At 44.0% G+C, this 24,579-nt stretch overlaps 1 protein-coding gene across 2 annotated transcripts in view; it reads right to left on the bottom strand.

Moving 5' to 3' along the window:
* CLUL1 (clusterin like 1) overlaps positions 1–24,579 on the bottom strand; it is a 126,497-nt gene that overhangs the window by 60,012 nt on the left and 41,906 nt on the right. For both annotated transcript variants that reach the window (XM_085605805.1, XM_085605804.1), the window contains one exon: positions 22,175–22,323. In XM_085605805.1, coding sequence (XP_085461931.1) covers positions 22,175–22,323 — 149 coding nt within the window. The remainder of the gene's footprint in view (positions 1–22,174; positions 22,324–24,579) is intronic.

The raw sequence follows: 24,579 nt of genomic DNA, 5'->3' as shown, positions 1-24,579 counted from the left end.
AATAATAAGTCTAATTATATTAAGGTCAATAAGAATATTATGGATGAATGTCATGTATCTTTTAACAATTCCTTAGCTGATTGGGTACGAACAGGTGTGTTGAGTAAAGATGAAATGTCTTTTCTGAAAATTGATTGCCCTGTCATTCCAGTTCTATACCTTATACCAAAGGTGCACAAGGATATGGTTAATCCCCCTGGGCGTCCTATTATCTCGGCTATAGGGAGTGCATTTGAAAACACTTCTAAATTTGTTGATTCTTTTTTGTGTCCTCTTGTCCAAGCATTACCATCGTTTATTCTGGATACTAGTGATTTCCTACGCAAAGTGTATGACATCCCATGGGAACCAGATTTCCTACTACTTACCATAGATGCCACTACACTATATACCAGTATTCGCCACAAAGATGGCATCAATGCATGCAAGCATTTTTTGGGTACTCGTCCAGCAAAATATTGGCACCATACCCAAATGTTACTGCAAATGATTACCATCTGTCTAGAAAGCAATTTTTTCCTATTCAATGGAGAATTGTATCAGCAAATCTGCGGAACGGCGATGGGCACCTGCTTCGCCCCCAGCTATGCTAATTTGCATATGGGCTGGTGGGAGGAGCAGGTGGTCCAGACGCGCTGGCATGCCGAATGGCACAATAATGTTATGCACTGGAGTCGTTATATCGACGACCTTTTCATTATTTGGAAAGGCACTATGACAAGTGCGCAAGATTTTGTCAGAGAGTTACAATGCAATAACCTGAACCTAAAACTCACTAGTACGATCAGTGATTCTGAAATTAATTTTTTGGATTTAACACTATATGTGAAAGAGGGTAAACTGCATACTAAATTGTTCCGCAAGCCTACGGATGGCAATACCCTTTTGCATGCATCTAGTTTCCACCCAGCTAAATGCCTCAGAGCCAGGCGTAACTGTAGTAGCCAACATGATTTTAATATAGAACTTGCATGCTGGAAATCTCGCTTTCAAGCTAGAGGCTATTCGGCTAATTGTCTTAACCAAGCTGTCACCAAAATTGAAAAAATTAAGAGAGAACAAATTCTTTTCAATAAAGACAATAAGTCAACAAAAAATTCAGCAAAAGACAGTAATCAGTGTAGGTTCATCACGACTTACAACAAACAACAGGACAAATTGAGAACAATTTTTAACAAGCATTGGCACATTATCAGGAGTGATCCAGTGTTGGGTAAAATTGTTCAAAGAAGACCTCAATTTACATTTAGAAAGGCCAGATCTTTGCACCAAGCATTAGTCAGCAATGTGTTACCCAGTAAACAAACTAAATTAGCAGGTTCTTGGCTCCAAAGAAAGGATGGTTTTATTAAATGCCATAAATGTAAGGCCTGTACGTATGGAAAAAATACAACTTGTTTCCCAGCAGGTTTTTCCCATAAACCCATCCAACACATCAAGGGGCAGTACACATGCAAGACTGACTATGCGGTCTACATATTACAGTGCCCTTGTGGCCTCAAATATGTGGGCTCTACGATCTTACCTGTGCACAAGAGGGTGTTGCATTAAAAATGGGGACAAAAGCTATCCCGTGGCCCGACACTTTGACAGATGCCACAACAAAGACCCTGAAGGTCTTCTTTATTTTGTAATCGATGCAGTTCCAGCTGGTAGCCGAGGTGGAAACCGGGAAAAGAAGCTCCGCAAACTTGAGTCTTGCTACATTATCAGACTCAATACTAAAACTCCACATGGTCTTAATATGGAAGAAGACTTACACACACATTTGTAGAATCCTCTCGTCCTTTTCTATCTGGTTTTATCTGTATTTTGTTTATTGTATGATCACGTCACTGTTTTGGACTTAAAACAGCTATTATTAACTATAATTGACTCTTTCTGTATTTTGCATCAGCCCACTTGGGCAGTAACTTTATAGATACCATGCATTTATTGTCAGTTCTAATTTGATATGCTAAATCATGTTTTGACACAATGACTGAAATTATATTCAGTGCGACTGATCACTTGATCCAAACTCCTTTGCAATGTATTAACTTTGCGGGTTAAAACAATATTCTGGTTTTAATGTTTTCTTAACTTGACCACTTGGGTAATAATTGTGTCATAATTGATGAATGTTATCAAATACTCTAAAATAATGAGTACATATTATGCGTGTCTGACCATAATGAATTGGTCTTACATTTTATGGCACATGCCAGGATCGGGTATCTATTTCAGTTGAAGTGAACTACGAGTCTTCTGTTTATTTCTATGCTTGTAGTCCATCACGTGCGTTGATCGTCACTCACTGTTTTAAATTGCCTTTGAAAACTTTACCAAACTGCTAGTGAACAAGCCTGCAGGACAGGCGAAACGCGTCTAGCTTTTTCGGCTGGCAATAAATAATTTTCAGCACAGACACGGCGTCGATTGCTTTTCTTGAACTTGGAGAAGTTTTGGATAATATTTGTGACCGCGTTTGGGAGGTCTCTTCATCGACGCGCCCTTCGTTCTGGAGGCAACGGGTGTTCCCATTCACCTGTGGACTATATATATATATATATATATATATTACTTACTGGCGGTCGCCAGTAGGTAGTTATAGTTAGGACCACGTTTCCATAGGAAAACCGCAACATTCTATTTGGAATAACTTTGGCGCCGGTCGACGAATCCTCGCGAAATTTTCAAAATAGGTGGGGCGCTACGCTCTGCTCCTACCCTGAAAGTCTCAGGGGGATTCGTCAAGCGGGGGCTGAGATAAAAGGGGGGTCCCAAAACGCGTTTTTCCCATGCATTTTTCCATAGGACCTTTAGACACAGCTACAGCCCGAACGGCTGAACAAAGTTCCTTGAAATTTGGCAGAGAGGTAGTCTACAGGTCAAGGAAGTGCCTTTTGTAGGTTTGGTGTAAATCTGTTCAGTAGATTCTGAGAAAATAGCCTTTAAATCAATATATATATCTGAGCCAGCTTACGGTGCGCTTACGGTGCGCTTACCGTACGCGTACGGTGACGTGCGCGAGCGCGATTCTGATTGGCTGTTAGATCTTAGTAAACATTCGAATTTGTCGAAACCAGGAAGCGGCGGCCGCCATTTTCTCTCTCGCACTCTTAAGCGGAGAGGAAAAACAAAGGCAAAAAACATGTAAAGGGACTGTTTAGACAGCTCCTTACCACCTAGCCTTGATTAATGGGTCCCCACAGTTCTCCCAAGGTTCAAAAAAAAAAAAAACATTTTACGAAAAATCGCCGATTACGGTAAAAAAAAAAAACAAAAAAAAAAAATATCCACACTCTCTCCACCCCGTGTGCATATGTGCATGGCATATAAGTTATGTAGAAAATGTCAAAGTTTACATTTCACAGCGAAGCGCATAATATGACCTGCATGTGCGCACGGTGCGCGAAGCGCATCGTGCGTACATGGCCCATCCACGGCACTAACTGCGTAAAGTGGGCGCGCGGTGCGCGAAGCGGAACGAACTGCATTAAGTGGGCGCCACCCCGTGTGCGCCTTCGGGCACCATTTGTCCATGGCATATCATTGTTGTAGAAAATGTAAAAGCTTACCTTTCACAGCGAAGCGCATAATATGTCCTCCATGTCCTCCATGTGCGCACGGTGCGCGAAGCGCATCGTGCGTACATGGCCCATCCACGGCACTAACTGCGTAAAGTGGGCGCGCGGTGCGCTTCGCGCACCGCGTGCTCACTGTGCGCGCACGGAACGAACTGCGTTAAGTGGGCGCGCACGCCACGAATGGCGTAAAGTAACTTAGCATTTAAAAAACCGTACAAATTCACTGAAAAAACCATAGGTTTCACACACGTTATAGTTAGGAATTAGCATTTAAAAAACCTTGCAAATTCAATGAAAAAACCATAGGTTTAACACATGTTATAGTTAGCTGGACATTTTACTGATAAAAAACCAATGAAATTCCCCAGTTATAGTTAGTGCAGGCAACTATAACTCACGTGACCGCAATCCTCTGCTGATGACATATGTGTCTTTATGAAAAAAAAATATTTGTAATATATGTATAGCTAAAATTTAATGGAAGAAGACATGGGCAAATAAGTGTCTAAATACAGTAGTAGCATCAGCAGAGGATTGCGGTCACGTGAGTTATAGTTGCCTGCACTAACTATAACTGGGGAATTTCATTGGTTTTTTATCAGTAAAATGTCCAGCTAACTATAACATGTGTGAAACCTATGGTTTTTTCATTGATATATATATATATATATATATATATATATATATATATATATATATATATATATATATATCTTAGGATAGTTAGGTGTGATTGATAAAAAGATCTGTTTTTTTTTTTTTTGTTAAACCAAGTAGAAATTCCCTGAATAAAATCAAAGGTTAAAGTAATGTTATGATTAGGTGAGTATGTCTCTGACAACATTAACGTTTCGAGCAAAAAAAACCACTGAAATTCACCATTTTAAAGCCCATATGTACAAACACATTTTGCATTTCTTAATGGTCTGAATCGCTATTTTGTGCGGTTAGGAAATGCTAAATAGCCTTTTCGGTATGTACGAAAGGCATATACAGCGTCACAAAATGCAATTTCTACCTTGTAGAAATCGCACTTTGGGAATCGCAAAATAGGAAATCACAAATAGGGATTTCCCATTTGCGATTCAGTAACCGCATGTACAACGGATTTCCTAATTGTGACTGGTCGCAAAAAAGGCATTTAGGAAATGCAATTACCATCGAATCACATCTAATGGTAACCAGGTGCAAACATTAAAAAGACACCCAAAATGCATCAGGATCATTCACAATGGCGGCTATGGACATCCTGGCAAGGAGGATGAGGATTCTGGTGGAGAGGCAGAGAAGAAGGAGGAGAAATATTACCTGCTTTATTTGCATACATGTTTTATTACAGATAAGTATTGACTAGACATTGATGTTCTAAAGTGTTATTTTCAATGGGGTATACATAGTATGGGTTTCTAACCCCCTCTATTACATGGAGTAATCTTTGACTCCTCATCTTCACTTCCCTGTAAGAGTCCAGTGGTAAATGGGACTGACTTCCTGAGGGCCTGAGGGCCTGAGGAAAAGGCCTCCTAATCTCCAGAAATATCTCAAGTGTGCCCACAATACATCAAAAAGGGAACCAATAGGGCAAGGCTACCATTGTGCCAGGCATAGGCACAAGATTATTAAGCGTGCTCATAATATTTAATGAAACTGAACATTATGGATGGGCCACTATTATGACAGGCATAACTACAACCAGTCGAGAGTGTCTCAAATATGTCATGTATTGACACCATTAGTTTGAGGCCACCCTTACGCAAGGAATAGTCACACATATATGAGATGGGCCCACAATAAATAAAGAAGAATATCTTTTTGCTGGGTACCCAAGTAGAGACTAAGGAGGGGTATGCAGCTAATGTCAGGGCCACCAATATTCCTGTGATAGTCACTCTTAAGCTTACAATTCCCCCATTATGTTAATGATGGTAAGAGACGCCACAAAGGGGTCATGTTTGCCAATAATAAGTGAAGGAGGACACCATTACACCAAGGTCACCATTACAGTGACTACTGGGTGGTGCATTTAGCCGGGGCCCTCATCATTATGTTAGAGAATGTCCCCTTCCAAAACCTACATAGACATCTATTTACCTGAACCCCCTCACAGACACACACAAGCATGCAGACATATACACACAAACACATGCATATACACTTACAAATTGACATACATAAACACATAATCACATGCACACTTACAGGCATGTATGTCCTTTATCCTTTACCACTAACTGTTCTACAAACAGCAGAGAGAGGACTCTATATGTGCTCCTAGCTCCGATCAAGTACTTTGTTTAGATGTGTATCGAAATTAGTTTGGCAGCAGTAGCAAGCAGAATATGTTTGATTCAGACACTATTTGCCCCTCCCTGATACACACGTCTGTACCTCTCCAGTCTGAATCTGCCCAATCATAAACCTGTATAAGGGTGGAGGATGACCTTAATCTCCTTGACCCAGATCGTGATAGGGTAGGGAGTCAAAGATGGACATGCTCCATACAGGCTAATTTACCTAGTATGTTGCACTCACTAAAATATTAGCAGAATGTCTTCTATGCATTGTGCTCGTGTGAGAGAAATGCAATGTTTAAAGCCAATAGACCTTGGAGTCTCCCCCCCCCCTAAAAACATTCACAATCACATGGAAACAAAAAACAGCAGTACTCATACCTCTTCACTCATGACACCAAGGTGGTCTCGCTTAATGCCTGAAGGGAAAGCAGACATAATGGTGATGTGAGGGTTGCATTTTGAAAATAGCAACTTATAGAAAAATCCAGATTTGTACATTCTTGAATTTCTCTCTTTCGCATCTGTAGGTTTTTTTTTCACTCTGTTCTTTCTCTCTCTGCCCACATTTTCAGTGACGGCGTAAGTCACTGTTGCCATTTCCAAATTTGCTATTTCCTACTAGGATATAGCAATTTTGCGATTTATTAATTTGAGATTTCCTAATAGCGAATCCATAGGAATCGCTTTTAGGAAATCGCAGGTTACATGCATGCTGTTTTGTGATTCTCAAATAGCGATTTCTACGGATTAGTTATTTGGGAATTGCAATTTCAGAATTTCATACATATGGGCAATAGTTAGCAGAGCTAACTATAACTTGTGCCCCCTCCATGCACTGCTAATGATCTCACATATTACATCAATCATGACATGCTCTATGACATCATTTATGACATCACTGATGACACCTCAAATGATATCACTGATGACATCATCTAAGCTTCTTGTGAACACATTACTCTATAAACTAGTAGGGCATTAGAGGCCAGAAAGTAAATATCACATAGCTCAGAATAATATGAAGCTTCATTAATGCCATCACAGATGCAACTCCCTTAGGTGTACCAAGCATGCGTTATGTCCAACATTGACCCGATACCATACACTTCATGGGTAGCCTAGTTCACATTAACAATGAACCAGTATACATTATGGTGAAGGGGGCGAGTGTCAATGCTCCCCGAGCCATTTTCGGCCTGGTGATCCCCTCCCCTGGGCCCCAATCCATTAATTAAGGGGAGGTAGGCCACGCAGCCCCACTCTCTGAGCCTTAACAAGGCCCTGGGGACCCCATCCTCCAGGGCCGTGCTCCTTTTAAAGAGGAGGGGGCCATGCGGTCCCCCATCCATAGGCCTATTTTGGAAACGGGCCTACATTTTTTCAACAAGGTGCCCACTCAGGGTATCCACCATGTACAACATTGGAGACCGCAGGGAGAGTCCCAGGGCCCCCGCTGCCTCAGCCAGCTCCCTGCATTCTGCGGGATCCAGCAATGCTCACGCCTGGAGGGAGCAGCTACTTATGCTGAGCCTATGTGTGTAGTTTAAACTGCCATTTCAACTTGGTAAGTTAACCTACTTGACAGGCCCACGCCTTCCCTTTTATTACATATAAGTCACCCCAAAGGTAGGCCCTAGGCAGCCCTATGGGCAGTGTCAGTGTATTTGAAAAGAATGACATGTACTTTTGAGTTTTACATGTACTGGTAGTGAAAAACTGCTAAACTCGTTTTTCACTACTGCAAGGCCCATCTCTCCCATAGGTTAACATTGGGATTGCCTTTAAACATCTTTTAAGTGTAATCTCCAATTGGAAAAAGATAGAGATGTGGGGTTTGGTGTCTCTGGACTCACAATTTAAAATCACAACTTATGGTGAAGTCGGATTTTAAATTGTAAGTCTGAAAATTGAAATTTTCTAACTTTAACATTCTGTGCCTCTGCCTGTCTCTGGATGCACGTCTGGATTGAGTGACAGAGGGAGTTGTGCATTCCCTCTAGACAGTCACACAAAGGGAGCTTGTGCGTGGCATTTGCATCCTGACGGACCACCCCAGGCTGATGGGCCTGCCTGAGGTAGATTGGGAGGTAGGAGCTGACACTTGCACCTGAAGAGGGCTAAGCCTGTCCCCACACAAAGAGCTGTATAATCCCCTGTAGTGAGTCTGGATCCAGGGCAGGAAAGGTATGGACCTTGCGATCTTCAAAGGCCTCTTTTAAGTCCCTGTATTTCAAAGGCACATTTGGGTATAAGTACTGGACCCCTGATATCATCGAATCAGAACTTTGCTGAAACCAAGGATATTGTGCCTGGAAGTAGAGCTGCTGTGCTGTATGAGGGACTGTCATGTTGCTACCTGCATTGCTGTGTTGGCCTGCTGATTGCTCTGCTGTAGGAGGGCCTGTCATTTTGCTACTTGCTCTGCTGTGGGCCTACTGTCTGCCGCTTCTTGTCTGGGAGTGAGAGGGACTGGACCTGCTATTTACATCCTTGAACCCAAGTTTCTCTTAGGGCTTGTTGACTTGCCTCCTGTTCTCTGAAGTCGCAGGGTCACAAAAGACTTCATGCAACTCTGCTGGTTCTGCCATCTATGATTCCTTCCCTTGCCTCAGATGCCCACTCCAGTCCTGGGCCTCAGAAGTGGGTTCTGTGGCTGTTTTCTGCAAAAAGCAATGCAGGAACCCCTTTGCACCGATCGGAACTGATGCAGTGTCCGCTAACGCAGTGCCAATTCGACCACAACACAGGTCCTGATTGGGAGGTTCGACGACGACGCAGCACCGATCTGAAGATGCCCGCTGTGGTCCTCGACTTCCACGCAGTGCCTATCCGAAGACACTGCCTATAAGGCTTGCCTCCGACGCATCAACCCCACTCCGTGAATCAGAAACGACACATCGATTCTTCAACATCGATGCTTGCTCCATACAAAGGTACTTTCTCAGTAGGCCCTGAGTGGGTTCTGTAGCCAGCCTGCCCTCCATCATGGTCAGCCTGGAACTTTGGATTTACCCCAGTCTAGCTCGACATCAAATAACATTTTAGTGCTATTGACTTCCAACCACTGTTTTTGGATATCATCCTTAAAAATTCATATCTCGAATTCTACTTATTGGATTTTTGTCTTGTTTTACGCAGATAAATATTCTCTATTTTTCTGAACTGGTGTGAAGTCCGTTCATGGTGGTTTCATTGTGTTACTGTAATTCAAGTGTTGCAAAAATACTTTACACATTGCCTCTTAAGTTAAGCATGGCTGCTCTGTCCCAGCTATCAGAGGGTGAGCACAGGTTAATTTAAGTTGTGTTTCTGACTAACCTTGATTAGGACTGTGGTCCCTACTTGGATAGGGTACAAACCTCTGCCAACTAGAGACCCGAATTCTAACAGAGCTGACGGGTAGTCTTTGGGTTAAAGCTTCACTCAACCCTCATCAATGGTTGCCATGGAGATTCCTAACCCCTGCGCCACCGGTAGCATTGTAATTCATGATTTCAGAACGGACGAGCATACGCACTCCTCCCGGGTCTCTGTGCGGATGTGAAAGAGTGGTTCATGTCTTCGCCCTACTCCACTACAGATGACCAGCAAGTGGCAACCAGACTGCAAAGGAGCTAGAGACCGCTTCAGTAGATCTGGTGTCCTCTGTGTCCTGCAGTTGAATCCTCTCAGCTGAGAGAAGCTTTGCCAGCCCTTCACCTGTAGCCTGCCTGGACTGCCGAGAGTCCATACTGAGCACGTCACTGCTCTCCGCCTAAGGTAAACTGGTTTGTGAGAAATTATATTATGTATTACTACAAGCTGAATGTTTTACAAAGTGAAGTGTTGCTTTTTAGCACCATAAAACACTTTTATAAATAACTTTTAACTATAAACTTCTGAAGATTACAGTTCTGCAAGAAGCGGTCACAGACTCTTTTCACCTCATACTCGCATCTGCACGCAATCAGCTAGCGCTAGGAAGAAATCATGATCTACAAGTGAGCAAACAGACCGGGCTCACTTTAAACGTCTCTGATATGCAGTCACAGGACTCCAAACTGCCCACCCTACCTTCACCCACTCACTCAGTTTATTTCCCTTTCCACGCCTTGGATGGGCTGCAGTGGGCTTGGGGTTATACTGGCTCAGACAGCCCTCAACAGTGTCACGATTTGTACCTCTCAGGCTCTGGTCCTTCCTTTGTGTTCAGCAGTGCTTTGAAGCAGGTGTTGCTGTTCATATACAGTGTCTATGATGCTCAACCTCTCCCCTGGACATGTTGAATGCCTCTTCCCCACTCAGCTTGCCTCCTTCCGCCTCCCCAACTCGCACTTCGTGGTGCTGGAACACCAGCAGCTGGTCTCATGGTCATATCCAAATGGGCAGTATGTCATCCGAGCAGATGTGTCACTGTCAGCATTTGAGAAGGAGACCCTGGGCAGATAAGCACCTTACGGGGAAGAACTCAGCCAACCTTTCACACAATCCAGCTCAGCTACCTCAATTGTCATAGCTGCCAAGTGGTTCTGTCGTCTTTTCAGACTTTTAGCCAATTCTCCCCAGTAGCAGTACTAGTCCCAAAATGAAACAACATGTAGGTTAATGAGCTAGAACTAGAATAAGGTATCACACAGGATAAAGAGCAGTTTAGCAAGTAAACATTAAATAAGACAGAGTCTTTCAGTCTGAAAGAGGCAGTAGGGCTAAATATGAACAGGAGTCATCAAGACTTGGGAGAGTGGAGGAGCGAGAGAGATAAGAGTAAAAGTGGTGCAAGAGGAGGAAAGATGGACAAAAGGAAGAGGGTGAAATGAGTAGAGAGAAAGGAAACTAAGAAAAGAGACAAAAGATGAAGGGAGAGAGCTGAGGGGGAGACAGAATGGGAGGACGAAGAAGAATAGGGTGGAGAAGATAGATACAGAGAAGAGTTAGAAGGAAGAAAGAAGAGACACCTGGAGGAATGAGGACAGTGAGAGAGCAAGTAGGGAGGGGAGTGAGGTAGAGAAGAGGCAAACTCAGAGATGAAGAATGGATGAGGGAAATGATTAGACAGATGCAGGGGGACAGAGGAGGAGACAGAAAGGCGGGGCTTGGGGCAGGTGAGAGTGAGGAACTAAGTGAGGACATGAAAGAGAGGGGCAGAGAGAAACAACAAAGAATGACTGAGAGGGAGAGACAAAAGTGAGAGAAGAGAGAAATTAACAGGAGGAAGGAAAAGACCTAGCAAAGCAGAGCAAGAAACAAGGGAGAAGATAGGGGCTAAAGAAAGGATAGAAAGCGGAAAGGATTAGGAGAAATGCAATTGTGACAGAGTAGGAGAGAGTGATGGAAGCAGGCTGAGGGCAGAGAACAAGAATAGGAGGACAGGAAGCAAAAAAAGTTGGGCCTTGCTCCTCTAAGCTGGCTCTTGGCTCTTTCCCTATGCTCGACTCTTAACATGCCAATATTTTAGAAGAAGAAAGTGGGAGATTTTTTAAAAATAAGTGGGAGAATGTATTTCTCTCATTGACTTCTATTGAGGCCTGAATGGGGTCTATTGACATATATGGGACTTGCAAGTGTAGTGCAGAATCAGAAATGCAAATATATGTTTTTCCTTACCGTTTTTTTTTTACAGAGTTTTACATAGCGCGAACTTGACCCAGTATCGGGTATCAGAGCGCTTTCCATAGCACCAGTTGTGTTACATGATGACACATTCATGATTTTGTTAGGCGCGGGGAGATTAAGTGATTTGTCTAGAATCACAGGATGTTCATCGTCATTGCCAAGACTCGAACCCGGTTCCCCAGGTGGGACGTTGACCGCCCTAGCCGTTAGGCCAACTCCTCTCCACAACCGTTAGGAGCATGAAGAAAGAGCTATGGCAGGCAAGTCTCACAGGTCTAGTCTCTGCCGGCTGAAGCCTGCTGAAGTATCGTTTTTCTGCATGCAGGAATCGGGAGGCGGGAGAGGCTAGCCTTGAAAGCGGTAGTCTCCCTTCTGAATTGGTATGGCATGGTATTGTCTAGGATGCAAACGAATAGGCACCCAGTTTCAGCTATGGGTACTCTATGCCTCACAGAATCCCCTGTATCAAATATGTTCATGCAGTTGCAGCTTTTAAAGTCCCCTTTAAACCACTGCATATGTGAAAAGGGTGAAATTCTTGCTATGGAGTCGCCCGCCTTATTTCACATTCAATACAGTGTCACTCAAAGTGTCACATGTAAGGCGATGATCTCTTTAGAACTCCGCCAACTAGTGGATGGGCCCATTCATCAGAAGGGCCATACACGCGATCTGGTTTGGTCATCCCATCCGTTCACCAGCCCAATAGTTATTAGTCCCTGCTCTTGGTCCGACCATTATGTAATTTATGGCCGGCTCCCACTTACTAAACAAACAGTCAGTCCACCACTAGAGTGGAAAGTACTGCAGAGTTGGAATCAGATCAGAGCTGACGACCTGGTCACTATTCTTCATAAATCTACCACTTCAGTGATAATACAGGGAGACCTTGATGAAGAAAGCACCGTCCTGTCGACAAGGCTTAAGAATGCCCTTGACACGGCTGCTCCAGCCCGCAGGAAAAGAATAAGGGACAAAGGTAAAGGGGCCCCCTGGTTCAATGATGCTTTAAGAAATATGAAACAAACACTTCGCCAGTGCGAGAGAGCCTGGCGGAAAGCCTATGACCCATGTACCCGGTCAGATTACCTCTCGATGTTTGCAGTTTATAAAAGGGCAATTCTGACAAGGAAAGCAGAATTCTATGAAGCAAAGATTGCGGTGGCTGACAACCCACAAAAGGAGACCTTCCAGATCCTGAAAGAGCTAAAACAAGATAAGGAACAGAAGCCCTCCTTTTGTTGGGAAGACTGCAATAAATTCCAGTCCTTTTCACAATGAAAGTAAAGGACCTCTTGATGGAAATTCATCTCACCCCCAATGTTCCCGTGCTCTGCAGTGCCAACATTCCCGCCCCCTACATTTGATAATCCACTGACCGCTTTCCCCTTGCTCACCAATGACTCCCTGTCTCTCCTAATAGGACGGGTGAAATCAGGATCGCCGGCAGACCCCTGTCCACCAAGGATCTTTTAGGTGGTTTCCCCCGGGATTGAAAGCGAGGTTCTCTCGCTCCTTAATCAATCCCTGGAAGCAGGGCACGTCCCTGCTAACTTTAAGGAGGCCCGAGTCATCCCGCTCCTAAAAAAACCTGGGGCTGACACGAAGAATCGAAAAAATTTCAGGCCAATTTCCCAGCTGCTATTTCTTGCTAAAGTACTAGAACAGCACATGCTATACTCCCTTTCACACCATCTAGAGGATAACCACCTCATACAATTTAATCAGGCAGGGTTCAGGGCTCACCACAGCATGAAACTGGTCATGTTGTCTGTACTGGATGAACAAAGACTGAGTGCAGACAAGAAAAAGTCATGTGCCCTGGTTTTGCTGTACCTATCCGCGGCATTTAACACGGTCAATCATGATCAACTATTGTTGCGGATCTCAGAGTTGGGAATCCAGGGCACGGCCCTTGCGTGGCTCACATCTTTTCTTAGGGGCCGTTCCCAGAGAGTTCAGCTATCTGATCATGTGTCCGACCCAGGCATACTTTTGTGCGGGGTACCACAGGGCTCGGCGCTGTCGCCCCTCCTTTTTAATGCCTACCTCCAGCCCCTGATAGCCGCACTGAACCATATGGAATGCCGGATATATAACTATGCCGACGACACTCAAATTATCATCCAGATAGACAGCTCCCCGACTGCCCACTCAAGTATTCAAAACATTCTAAAATTTACTGTCAACTGGATGACGGCCAATTCCCTTAAAATTAATCCAGATAAGACTGAGGTACTGGCCGTCGCTACAGAGTCCAATCCCTGGAACGATCTTTTTTGGCCACAAGAGCTCGGCACCTATCCAGAGCCGGCCCTGGCCGTAAAAAGTCTGGGTATCAAAATTGATGCCAAGCTTTCCATGATCCAAAAGGTGTCGGCAGTAGTGGGAAAATGTGTCGGCTTGCTGAGACAGCTGCGGAAACTTGCCCCTCTGCTCAACTTCGCTACACTCAGACTGGCCGTATCAGCAATGATACTGTCACGACTGGATTATGGCAACTCCCTGTATATCGGCCTCCCGCGACAACTGTTTTCCAGATTACAGGTTATTATGAATGATGCCGCCAGATTAATCTTCAGAGTGCCCAGACGAGCCCACCCCACCCCCTGCAACGTCAGCTGCATTGGCTTCCGGTCAGGCAGAGAACTAAGTTTAAAGGCCTCTGCATTACACACAAAGCCATCTATGGCCAAGCCCCGAGATATATCAAAGACCGCTTAGCCAACTACATTCCTAGTAGGGTGCTTCGGTCTGCGGAGGCCAGCTTACTGCTCTGCCCCCGCTTCAACTTGTCTTCCATTGGAGGAAGAGCCCTCTCAATATCCATCCCCCAAATCTGGAACAACCGGCCGGAGAATGTACGTATGGAACAGGCCCTCCTCCCCATTGGTGTAACGAAAATTAAGAGGGCCTCCCTGCAAGGAAGATGAAGGGGGCCCCCTCCGGGCTCAATCAAGAGCTCTCCGGCAAGAGTGCTGTGCTGAGGGGGCCCCCTGGAGCTTGGGGCCCCCACACCGCGGGGGCTGCGGGAGCCTGTGTTACGCCCCTGCTCCTCCCATCTACGAAGAAGTTGAAGACAGGTTTTTTTCGGAAGCCTGGGGCATCATCTAACAGCTGACATCTCCCCACTTGCTTGGATAGGTGCTCTCTCTCATAGCGCTTAGAGACCTGTAGGTGATAATGCGCTCTACAAATAACAATTACAATTACAATTTCCTGTATATATGTTTACCATCATGGAAGAATTTCAGCATTCCTTTCACATGTACAAGCGAAAGCCAAACAGCACCAAATTTATACTTTTAAAAAAAAATCTGGGCAACACATTAAAGCAAATGTCGCAGTAGAAAATAAAATGAGCGACAAACACAATTCCCACTTAAGAACTGTGCAGATTATAATCGTAGATCCAGTGTTAGTTATCATCTAAAACCGTTAATACTTTGAACGTGGTGTGCGGAAAACTTTGGGAAGAGTGGTGCTGTTGCGCCCTCTGGTGGCTCAATAGAATAAAGCAATCAAGATGGGTGATTGGGTTCGGAAACGTGAGATTTACCCAAAAAATGAAAAAGTGTGTAGTACTTAACTTGTGCTCCTGATTGGAATCGGTAGGCACCGGCACTTACTTTTAGGGACCGGGACTTAATTTGCATCATCATCATTCTTTGATCAAAGAGAGATAAAAGTAGAAAAGGGAAAAATAAGCAGAAAAATAAAGAAGAAATCAATGACTAAGGGTGAAAGCAGGGATGAAAAATAACCTACAAACAGAAATAATAATGAGAGGCGTGTAGTGTGATGGAAGAAAGAGGGATTAGGTGGCCACAAGTCTAAACAGCCTTAGTATTCGGAAAGCCAGCATTCGGCGGTATTGGGCTACCAAGAAAAACTCTGGGCACCTACAATTATGCTTGAGAATTAACTTTTCTGTTCAAAAGGCTACCTGTCACAGGGAAGACGAGAAGTAGATGATGCTTTTGAGGCAAGGCAATGATGCTGTTTAGATAACTTTGCGCAGCACCGTTTCCCATGAGGCACAAGGTCAAGACTGATTTGCATATATCTAGGTCTCAACTGGGGTGGCAAAGTGAGCTAAAGATCTGGGACTGGGGGTGAGTGTCTGAAAAGTTTCAGCCTCAGTCCATCAGCTCCTTGTGTTTGCTTCTACATTGTAGCAGTATTCCAGCACGCTCACTTGCCAACCCTCTCCCAGTGCTGCTGCTGGTTTCTGCTGAGAGCTAGGTACTTGGTGGAATGTTCAGCCCTTCTGAGAATGTTGCTGTGGTTGGAAGGGGGTGGAAGTGCATGGCACAGGAAAGCTGTGGCATGGAGGAAGTGGGGGCGTCAGGGTGAAACTCCCAAGCAATAAAACAAGGTGGAGAGAGTGGTAATAGTCCCTGCAACTGAGAAATGAGATGTGAGACAGTAGGAACAAGCTCTGCCCCAGGGCTTTAAGTGGAATGAGAAAACTGGGGGGTCTCTCAAAGGGGCGTGGTCAATGTAAAGAAGGGTGTGACTTAAAAACAAGTAAGCTAAAAATCTGTGTTTAGCACAGTGTGCCGCCCGACTTGTATTTTGCTGTTCCTGTCATTGCGTCCAGATATATGATACACGTCACATCATACCTACAAGTCAAGACTTTTGGCTTTGTCAATAGTTGTTAGTTGCATTAGATAAATAAGCAGCAACTATGGCTTGTATATAATATTGAAAACACGTCCACTTAAAGCCCTAGTAACACCACGACAATGTTGCTGCTCCTGAGTTTTAAAAATTGAAGGGAAATCCAGAGAGAAAATGACTCTCTTGAAAGGATTTCCCTTCCTCTACAACGCTCACCACGCGCACATCATGCGCCTGCTGTCATTGCAGTCCGGAAAAAAAACCGGACCGCCTGTGCCAGGGCACAAAACAGAGCTCGATAGAGTCCCGTTTTGAGGCCCTCTTAAAAAACTGCCGGTGCTCAGACCCGGCGAGACCCGGCCCACTTAAAGCCCTGCTCTGCCCTTTCTGTGATGTTATCTGCCCTACCACAGTGGCGTCCTTGCTACACTTATTAAAGGCAAGGGTGCCCAGAGGACTTCATATTTGTAAATTTGCACTCCTATGTGTTGACCTGGATAAATATATTGCTTTCTGAAATCACGTTATCTAGTACCAAATCTACCCTGTAGTCCCATTTTATGGGTAAAGAAATGTAAAGAACTACTATAACTTCCAGCATGTTTGGGACCATACTTTCTGTTTGTATCTCTGTGCCACGTTTTATTTATGTGAATATAAGTATTTAACCTCAATCTTTACTTTCTTTCAACCTTGCCTGCCGTTCCTGTGATGTGCATCCAAGCCAGTCGGGTACCTCCGCGTCTCCTGTCTCTAGCTTAAGAGGGTTAGGAATGTCCTTTAGGGCTGCTGCTGAAGAAACTGAGAGGGGCCTTTCTGCCATCTGATGGTATCCCAACCAAGCTCTTGCTGAGGCCTCTTTCACCACAATATACAATATCCTGACAATACTGTGATGCCCACAGTCGATAAAATCCTTAGACTTTACTATATAGGAATTGTCCCTCAACATGTAAAGCATTGAAAGTCAATTTTTATTCGGCTCAACACAACCTGAGCCATAAAAGATATAATATGTACATTAAAACATTTAAAAGGTTAGCACAGACAGAGCAAAATAGACTAATCATTTGGCTCACAGTCGTCATATCACGCAATCCATAAATAATATGTTAAAATTCAAACCTACATGCTGATGGATACAATTCCAGGTTATTTACTTATGCGCAATCAATAATTCCAAGAGTATGATACAGCCTCATTACATCCTAACCAGTGCAATTAAGACTAGCATGTAAAACACCGCAGCCTTGTCAGTAACTGCTTTGCAGTCCACCAACCACCTTTCATGAGCCAGACGCCTAGTGAGGAACTGACTGCAGGGAGGTCGAGAAGCCCAGTTCTTTACAGAGTTGGTCTGCCAGAGGTAAGGGCGACCCCTTCCGGTACCCATGATTCCGCCGACACAGGAAAGTGCCTAAGCAGATGGTGCCGTCCAGAAGGAACTCTGGATGGAGGAAAAAGGCAGAAGGCAAAAAAAACTCCTAGTTGACAGAAAATCTCCAGGTAACAGTAGAAACCCAAGGACAGGAGGCCGGACTCCAAGGAGCTGAATACTTCAGGATATACAGAAATGTCAGGAGCTGGAATGATATGGCTGAAGAACCAGGAAATCCTAAAACTGATCAGGAGCGGGGAAACACACCAACAGGAAGCAAGAAGTGTTGCAACGCAAGGAGAATCAGATCAGCTGGCTTTCATATAGCCGTGCATCCCTCTCATCTGAGATTAGCGAGGGAGCTGCCATTTCGGGTGTGCCAGTGCAACTCTATGGTCCAATCTCAAGTATAGGGGCCAGTGCCTATGCTTAAAGTGCATGTTCAGTGTTTATTGAGTGAAGCAGTACTGCCATGGATTTCAGAGGGGCCACTGGTACAGTCAAACAAAACCCTGGACATTACATTTTCTTCGGGGTAAATCTGATTCCTTTTGTGGCCCTGACCTGAATATTAGATATTACTAGTTTAAGCATTTCATGATCTGATTGTTTTTAAAGTGCCGTAGCCCTTATCATAGCACCAATCTATCTCTGCTGGTATGTCATGGAGGGTCACCATGTGGATATGAGGGAAAATATTCTTGGCTTGAGGTTCGGTGTCACCTATTTTATGGGTGGTGTAGGATAAAGTTTCACTGAAAAAAACAAAGGTTAAAGTAACGTTATATTTAGGCGAGAATTTCAGTGACAACTTAACGTTTTAAACGTACAAATTCACCAGTTATAGTTAGCTCTGGTAACTACGGCTTGTGCCCTAAGGTAACCATAACTTGCGCCCCCACCATGCATCGTTTTCTTGTCATTAATTTCATTGCAAATGTTGCAGTGATATTATCAATGATGCTATAGAAGATGTAATGAGTGATGTAACATGTGGGGTAATTAGCAGTGCATGGTGATGGGGTGGGTTATATTTATTTTACAGCACAAGTTATATTTACCAGAGCTAACTATGACTGGTGAATTTCAGTGGTTTGGTACGTTTAAAACGTTTCGCTGTCACTGAAAATCTCACATAACTATATCATTACTAAAACCTTTGATTTTTTCAAAACATTTCTAGGGTTCATTTAATGTAAAGTAATATTTTGTTTTCATACCGTATACAAAGTCAACCCCCTGCCATGGCCTACAAGTGGTTGGCCACAGGACCTGGCTGTACCCCCACTGTAGGCAGCCAATCCCATGCTGTGGACAGCCTTTGGGCACGTGTGGCATAGGGCTGGTCACAGAGCCTGGCTTGCAGCCAAGCCCTGTATCCAACCCTCCGCAGGCAGCCAACCCATGCTGCGCATGTCCTTTGGCCGTGCGTTGCAGGCGGTTGGCCACAGGGACTGACCTGCGACCCAGCTCTGTGTCCAACCCCCTGCAGGCAGCCATTCCCACGTTGCACACGACCTTTAGCCATTCGCAGCAGAGGGTTTGCCACTGTCAGGGTAACCCTACACATCCCCCTTATGTTTTTAAAAATATTTTTTTAGAACTCAGGACTGAGTCACAACTCCTAAAAAGGCTGCTGCCCAGTGCTTAATTTGAGCCGGTGCTTTCGGTTGCTCAGCACCGGCACTTAATTGGTTTCCGGTGCTCGGCACCGGCACCTAAATGTCAAAGCCATACTTAGAACAGTCCACCACATGGTGGCGCTGCTCATCTAATTTAGACATGAGCAGAACAACGGTAGTTTAGGACTACAATTTACATTAAAATTGCTAATACCTGCCTCTCCAGCCATTCCTTTAGCTTTGGGGACCTGGAATAACCTGATTTGTCGCATTTACATGCAAGAGAGATGGTTAGTAGTTGTTTTGGCAGCGATGACAAGGGCGATGGGTGGTGCAAGCTGCAGTGGTCTCCTGGTCAAAGCGCTGGCACTTAATATTTTACAAATTAAGCACTGCTGCTGCCACATCCTTGTTTATATGGTGGCAGCCAATCGTGTCTCAGCATCAGATCTGTCAGCTCTGCTTTGACCCTTTTAAATATGCAAAGTTTTTAAGCATTAATTGCCCAAAAAATAATGAACAGATTTACACCAAGAGACACAAAGCATTCTCTCTGGACCAAGATCTAGCTTTCTGCCAAATGTGGTATAAATCTGTTCAGGCTTTGGGCTGTAGCTGTTTCTACTTTTCCTATGGAAATATTAATTGGAAAATGAGTTTTGTGACCCCCTTTTTCTCTGCTCCCGCTTGACGGATCACCCCGAAACTTTCCAGACCTTTCAGCTGGATTTCACATCAGATTTATGTTTAAGAAAAAATAGAAACAATTTAGACACATTCTGAATTTTGTTTGATTTTGATTCATGAGCCCTCGATTTGAGATCACACTTGCTTTTACAAACAACTGCTACCGTGGCACTACAATTATTCTGCTTCCTGTGCTTTACATTGTATGGAGAAACAAAGTACATATACACTGAAGATGAAGCAACATGCTAACACGGATAGCTATTGTTGCAATTCACCCACCCTGAATACTAGTCAGTGTTACTGGTCCCAGTGCCAGACTGGGAACCAAAATTATACCTGGCAAATTTTGTCAGACCAGCCCCTTCGCTGCATGTAGCGAGCGAGCACTGAGAATGTGCCTGACCACTGCAAAGGGCTTTGGGGGATTCTCCATCCAAGAAATGATTCAAAATATCGGGAATATGATGTATTTTACAACACATTTTTCATTATTATCGAAATTTGTCCGTCATTCAATTGATTGATAAAGTTTGGTGGCCGGGCTAAGTGAATGAATAATAGTTGGATGGCGAGGAGTGAGTGGATGAATTAATTTAAGAATGCATGACATATAATAAAGACATTTAGCTATGTTAAGCAAATGGTTTCAATGCATTGACTAAGGGTCAGCTCCCGCATTAAGCTGTCACCCTTCCCAAACACTATTGCCCAAAGTCCTTCTGAAACATGATTGGCCTGGATTTACTTAAAACAGAGCACTGATTTGGTCCCACAAAGAATTAAACATAAAGCATAAATTTTTCATCTAAAACTAAGAGAGAATGAGACAACCATGTAGTGGCTGAATTGCACAAAAACCCTGCATTAGTCGCGGCTTCCACTTGACCGCATTGCATGATCCTAGACTTTTTTCACAGTGCTTACTTTTCCTTCATCATCACATGAGAGCATCTTGAAATACATCAGTTTGGGGGTTGTGCTGCACACAAGAGTTGCACAAAAGCAAAATATTATAATGTCACTCATCTATAGTAACACCTGCGGCCACATGTAGGTGACAAAGGACAGTTTCCTCTTGGTTCACTAATAGCATTGTCATTGGGGCTGTGGTGCTGGAGGCATGAATGTTTCTAAGTTCAGATTAGATTCTGTTACTTCTAACAAATGCCACTCAATGCAATGGTGTAATTTAATTTATGAAACTGTAAAATGTTGCAAAGATCATATTACAAAACAATGCATTATTTTGAACTTTGAAGAGTCTATATCATATATGTGCTGGACTCTGAGCCAAGCAACAGGAGACCTCCAGCCCTCTCGCTGCCCCACCCCCCCAAAGCCCCACAGGTCAGCGCTGCTCAAAGTGACCCTGCAGGAGACGGAAATCACCCAAAGGGAAAGGATTTTGAAGCAACTTTTAGAACCACTTGTTTTCAGGGTCGGACTGGGAAAGCAAACAGGCCCTGGCAATTACGTCTGACCGGCCACGTTGGGGGTGCTAGTGGGAAACACTGCTGCTGCTTTTGGTACAGGGGGCGATATTGCAGCACTGCTGCAAAACCGGGTCCTCTGTACCATAAATTGCCACACCTGTCCAAAACCAGCCCCCACCCTTTTGGCCCCCGGGAAAACGCCTGTACCAGCTACGTCCAGTCTGGCCCTGCTTGTTTTGTATGGTTTGTTTTTAAAGAACTGAAGCACTGCAAACAAGAAACAAAGCTGACCCATCCCCAGCAACAAAACCAGCCAACACCACCAATGAAACCATCCCCCTACCCTGCCTGCCCAAAGGAAAAACACCTGGTGCCTGTTAGCGCTAAACCAAGCCTGAGTGGTTCTTAGGCCTTTCGGTCCTCATGCAGGCTGGAGTAGAGGTGCTGCTGCCGACGCAGTGCTCAGGCTGGGCTGGACTGGCTCGCTCATCTTGCTGATAATAACGGGCAGTGCAGGCGAGCCTGGATAGTCATATGCCACTAAAAGCAGCCCCACAGCATTCCTGTAGGATCTGTCCAAAGGTGCACAACATAATACACAGTTTTTATTATATACCAATATAAACAAATCAGTACATGCCTTGTCTGATTTTTTTTATTAATAACATTTATTGCTGAGCAAGCCTGTGCATATTGCAATCACGACCTTTGAGTACAGGCGTGAGGTACAAGAGGGAACTACAACAAACAGAAAGTTCTATCTAGAGCTATCTAAAAAAAAGAGACTGGTTTCCATTCTATGTTAAAGTTGCTGATAGTTCTCACATTGTTCATCCATCAATGCCATTCAGATCTCATGATGCAAGAAATGCTGGCACAGTCTCAATGGGCTCCTCCACACTGACGTGGGCCAACCTCTGTGTAATTAACCGCACACCACACACTACTGAACCGGCCTCATCTGTGTTACCTGTTTCTCATCACTGCTTCTTTTCAAAGACTTCATCAGGTCTTCGTGTTGTTCCACATTTTTGTCCATTATAATCTTCATTTTTTTCACCCCTGCAAGGGCTTTCTTTACTTCCCCGTCAACAAATTCTTCTCCAACTTTAGATAAACCTAAAAGATATACAAAGTATCAGACACTGTCTTTCATATTCATTTTCTCTCTCTTATAATCAACCTAATATTTTGGTGAGTTTGTTTTGTTTTGGAGAAACCACTACAAGATCTAAAAATGCAATTGTGTTATTTTAAATGGCTGTGGATTATTTGGCATGGGATCCCAATAATGTTCCTGCATTTTTTTGAGCAGTAGGAGGACTCCCAAATGATTCAAGTGATGCCTGCCCCAAGTTACTTATAAAATAATCTATTTTCTAAGGCGGACTCCCATCATGCTTTGTTATTCCTCCATGTGACATGTTAGTGTTGCTTTTTTTGCTGAGCCCCATTGATTTGATTTTACATATGCACCAGTATTGTTGACACAATCAATTGCCAACTACTAACAAATGCATTTTGGTCGTCTGAACCTAATCTACTTTATAATATGAATATGTATCATCACTGGAACAGCGCCCTATCACAGAACCAATCATGATGCTCCACGCTGCTCAATTCGCCAATGAAATTAAGTGTCCCGATCTGTGTGGGGTGAAATCTTGTAGGATTGGCCGTTGTTTCCAAGGGCGGACCCTACATGCCTTCCCACATCTTTTCTGCATAAAGAGACTGGATCTGTAGATGTGGTATAGCGGTAAGAGAGCGATTGAATGCATGCTTACATACAGACAAATCAGGGACCACCCGCCCAGTTTACCACCTCAGAGATGTAACGAGAAAAATTGACCAATTTCCCGCTCGCGCTCCCCTCTACCGTAACCCTTGATCCACTAACCTGTGTCCAGTGAAAGATCCTGCCATTAATTGTGTACTTCACTTTACATACCCAGACGTCTGTGCCCCTGAATTCTCATAGCAATCTCGTCTTTGCTTAGGGACATCAGACGGTCATTATAAAAATAGATAAAGTAATCTCTTTGTATAAAACATATCTGTGTCTGCTGGTTATTTGTATTCTAGAAACTTTGGTAACAATTTATTTTGTAGATCAATTAAAAAAAATAAAAACAAGAGGAGAAAGTGGTTCCTTGGTGGAGTTATGGTTAATTTCACAGGCCTTGACTATCATCGTTGGGGAAATTTAATTTTCCCTGTGTTTTTGATCTACCTGGTTGTTTGCCTAGGTTAGTACAGTACAATTTTGAGGTTAGTGACATGATCTAGTCTGTTGGGAGACAGAGAAGCACCCCTTTGGCCTCTCTGGTTACGATGTCACATCTTGTCCTGTCAATGAACAGGCAGTGACTGGCAAAATGCTATAGAAAGAAAGATATTTGTAGCTTGCTGACATTCTTTCACTTTGGGAAGAGGAAAGGACACTTCTGGAAGATACCCTTATTTACCTGATACTGTTAAGTCAAAGGACAACAAAACTCACCTAAAAGACAAGAGATTGCTGTGGGGGTACTACACGTCCCACAACTACAGGTGACCAGAGGCTGCTGGGAAGAGGCGGGGCTGCACCTGTACCGCTTTTAAGCGCAGGCCTGATTCCTGCAGCGCGGGACCAAAGATAAGAGATTGCTGTGGGGGAGTAACGCGTAAGAAAACTATGGAACCTTCTCCTGTGCCGTAAGACCAAAGAGGGGATCTCTAGTGGGAGTACATCCTCCCGTGTTAAACTCTATTCCACAACAAGAACCTCACGGTCTTGTACAACAAGTGCACAAGTTTTTAAAGCTAACCCTGGTTAGTTAGATATGGGAAGGTTTTTTTGAAGTACTTTAGTTGTTACCCCATCTCCTAACTCCTACAAACTAAGGGGGGTTATTTGGAGTTTTATGGTCATAGGACCATAAAACTCCAAATTACCCCCATTATTTTGTATTTTAATATCCCCGACAGTTCCATGAATAAAGGGATACTGGGACATGTCTGAGGATTTTTAATCTTTAAACACCCCATGGCCATATACATTTTTTCAAGAGCTCCCTGGAATACGGTTGAGCCCACCCTGACCTGTAGGAGTCGGGGTGACCTGATGATGAAGCATGACACTACAAGAGTGTGTGAGGGTAAAATTAACAAAAGGAATTGCTTCCTTCCCCACAGTCTAGTGGGTAACAACTAGAGTGCTTCAAAAAACCTTCCCATATCTAACTAACCAGGGTTAGCTTTAAAAACGTGTGCACTTGTTGCACAAGACCGTGGGGTACTTGTTGTGGAATAGGGGAGCTACATGTCCCACAACTGCCGGTGACCCGAGGCTGCTTGGGAGGAAGCGGGGCGTACCTGTACCATGCTATTAAG

This window comes from Triturus cristatus, chromosome 5_1 (assembly GCF_964204655.1).
Source record: "Triturus cristatus chromosome 5_1, aTriCri1.1, whole genome shotgun sequence".
Classification (NCBI taxonomy): Eukaryota; Metazoa; Chordata; class Amphibia; order Caudata; family Salamandridae; genus Triturus; species Triturus cristatus.
This window is presented reverse-complemented; position numbering and strand designations above follow the sequence as displayed.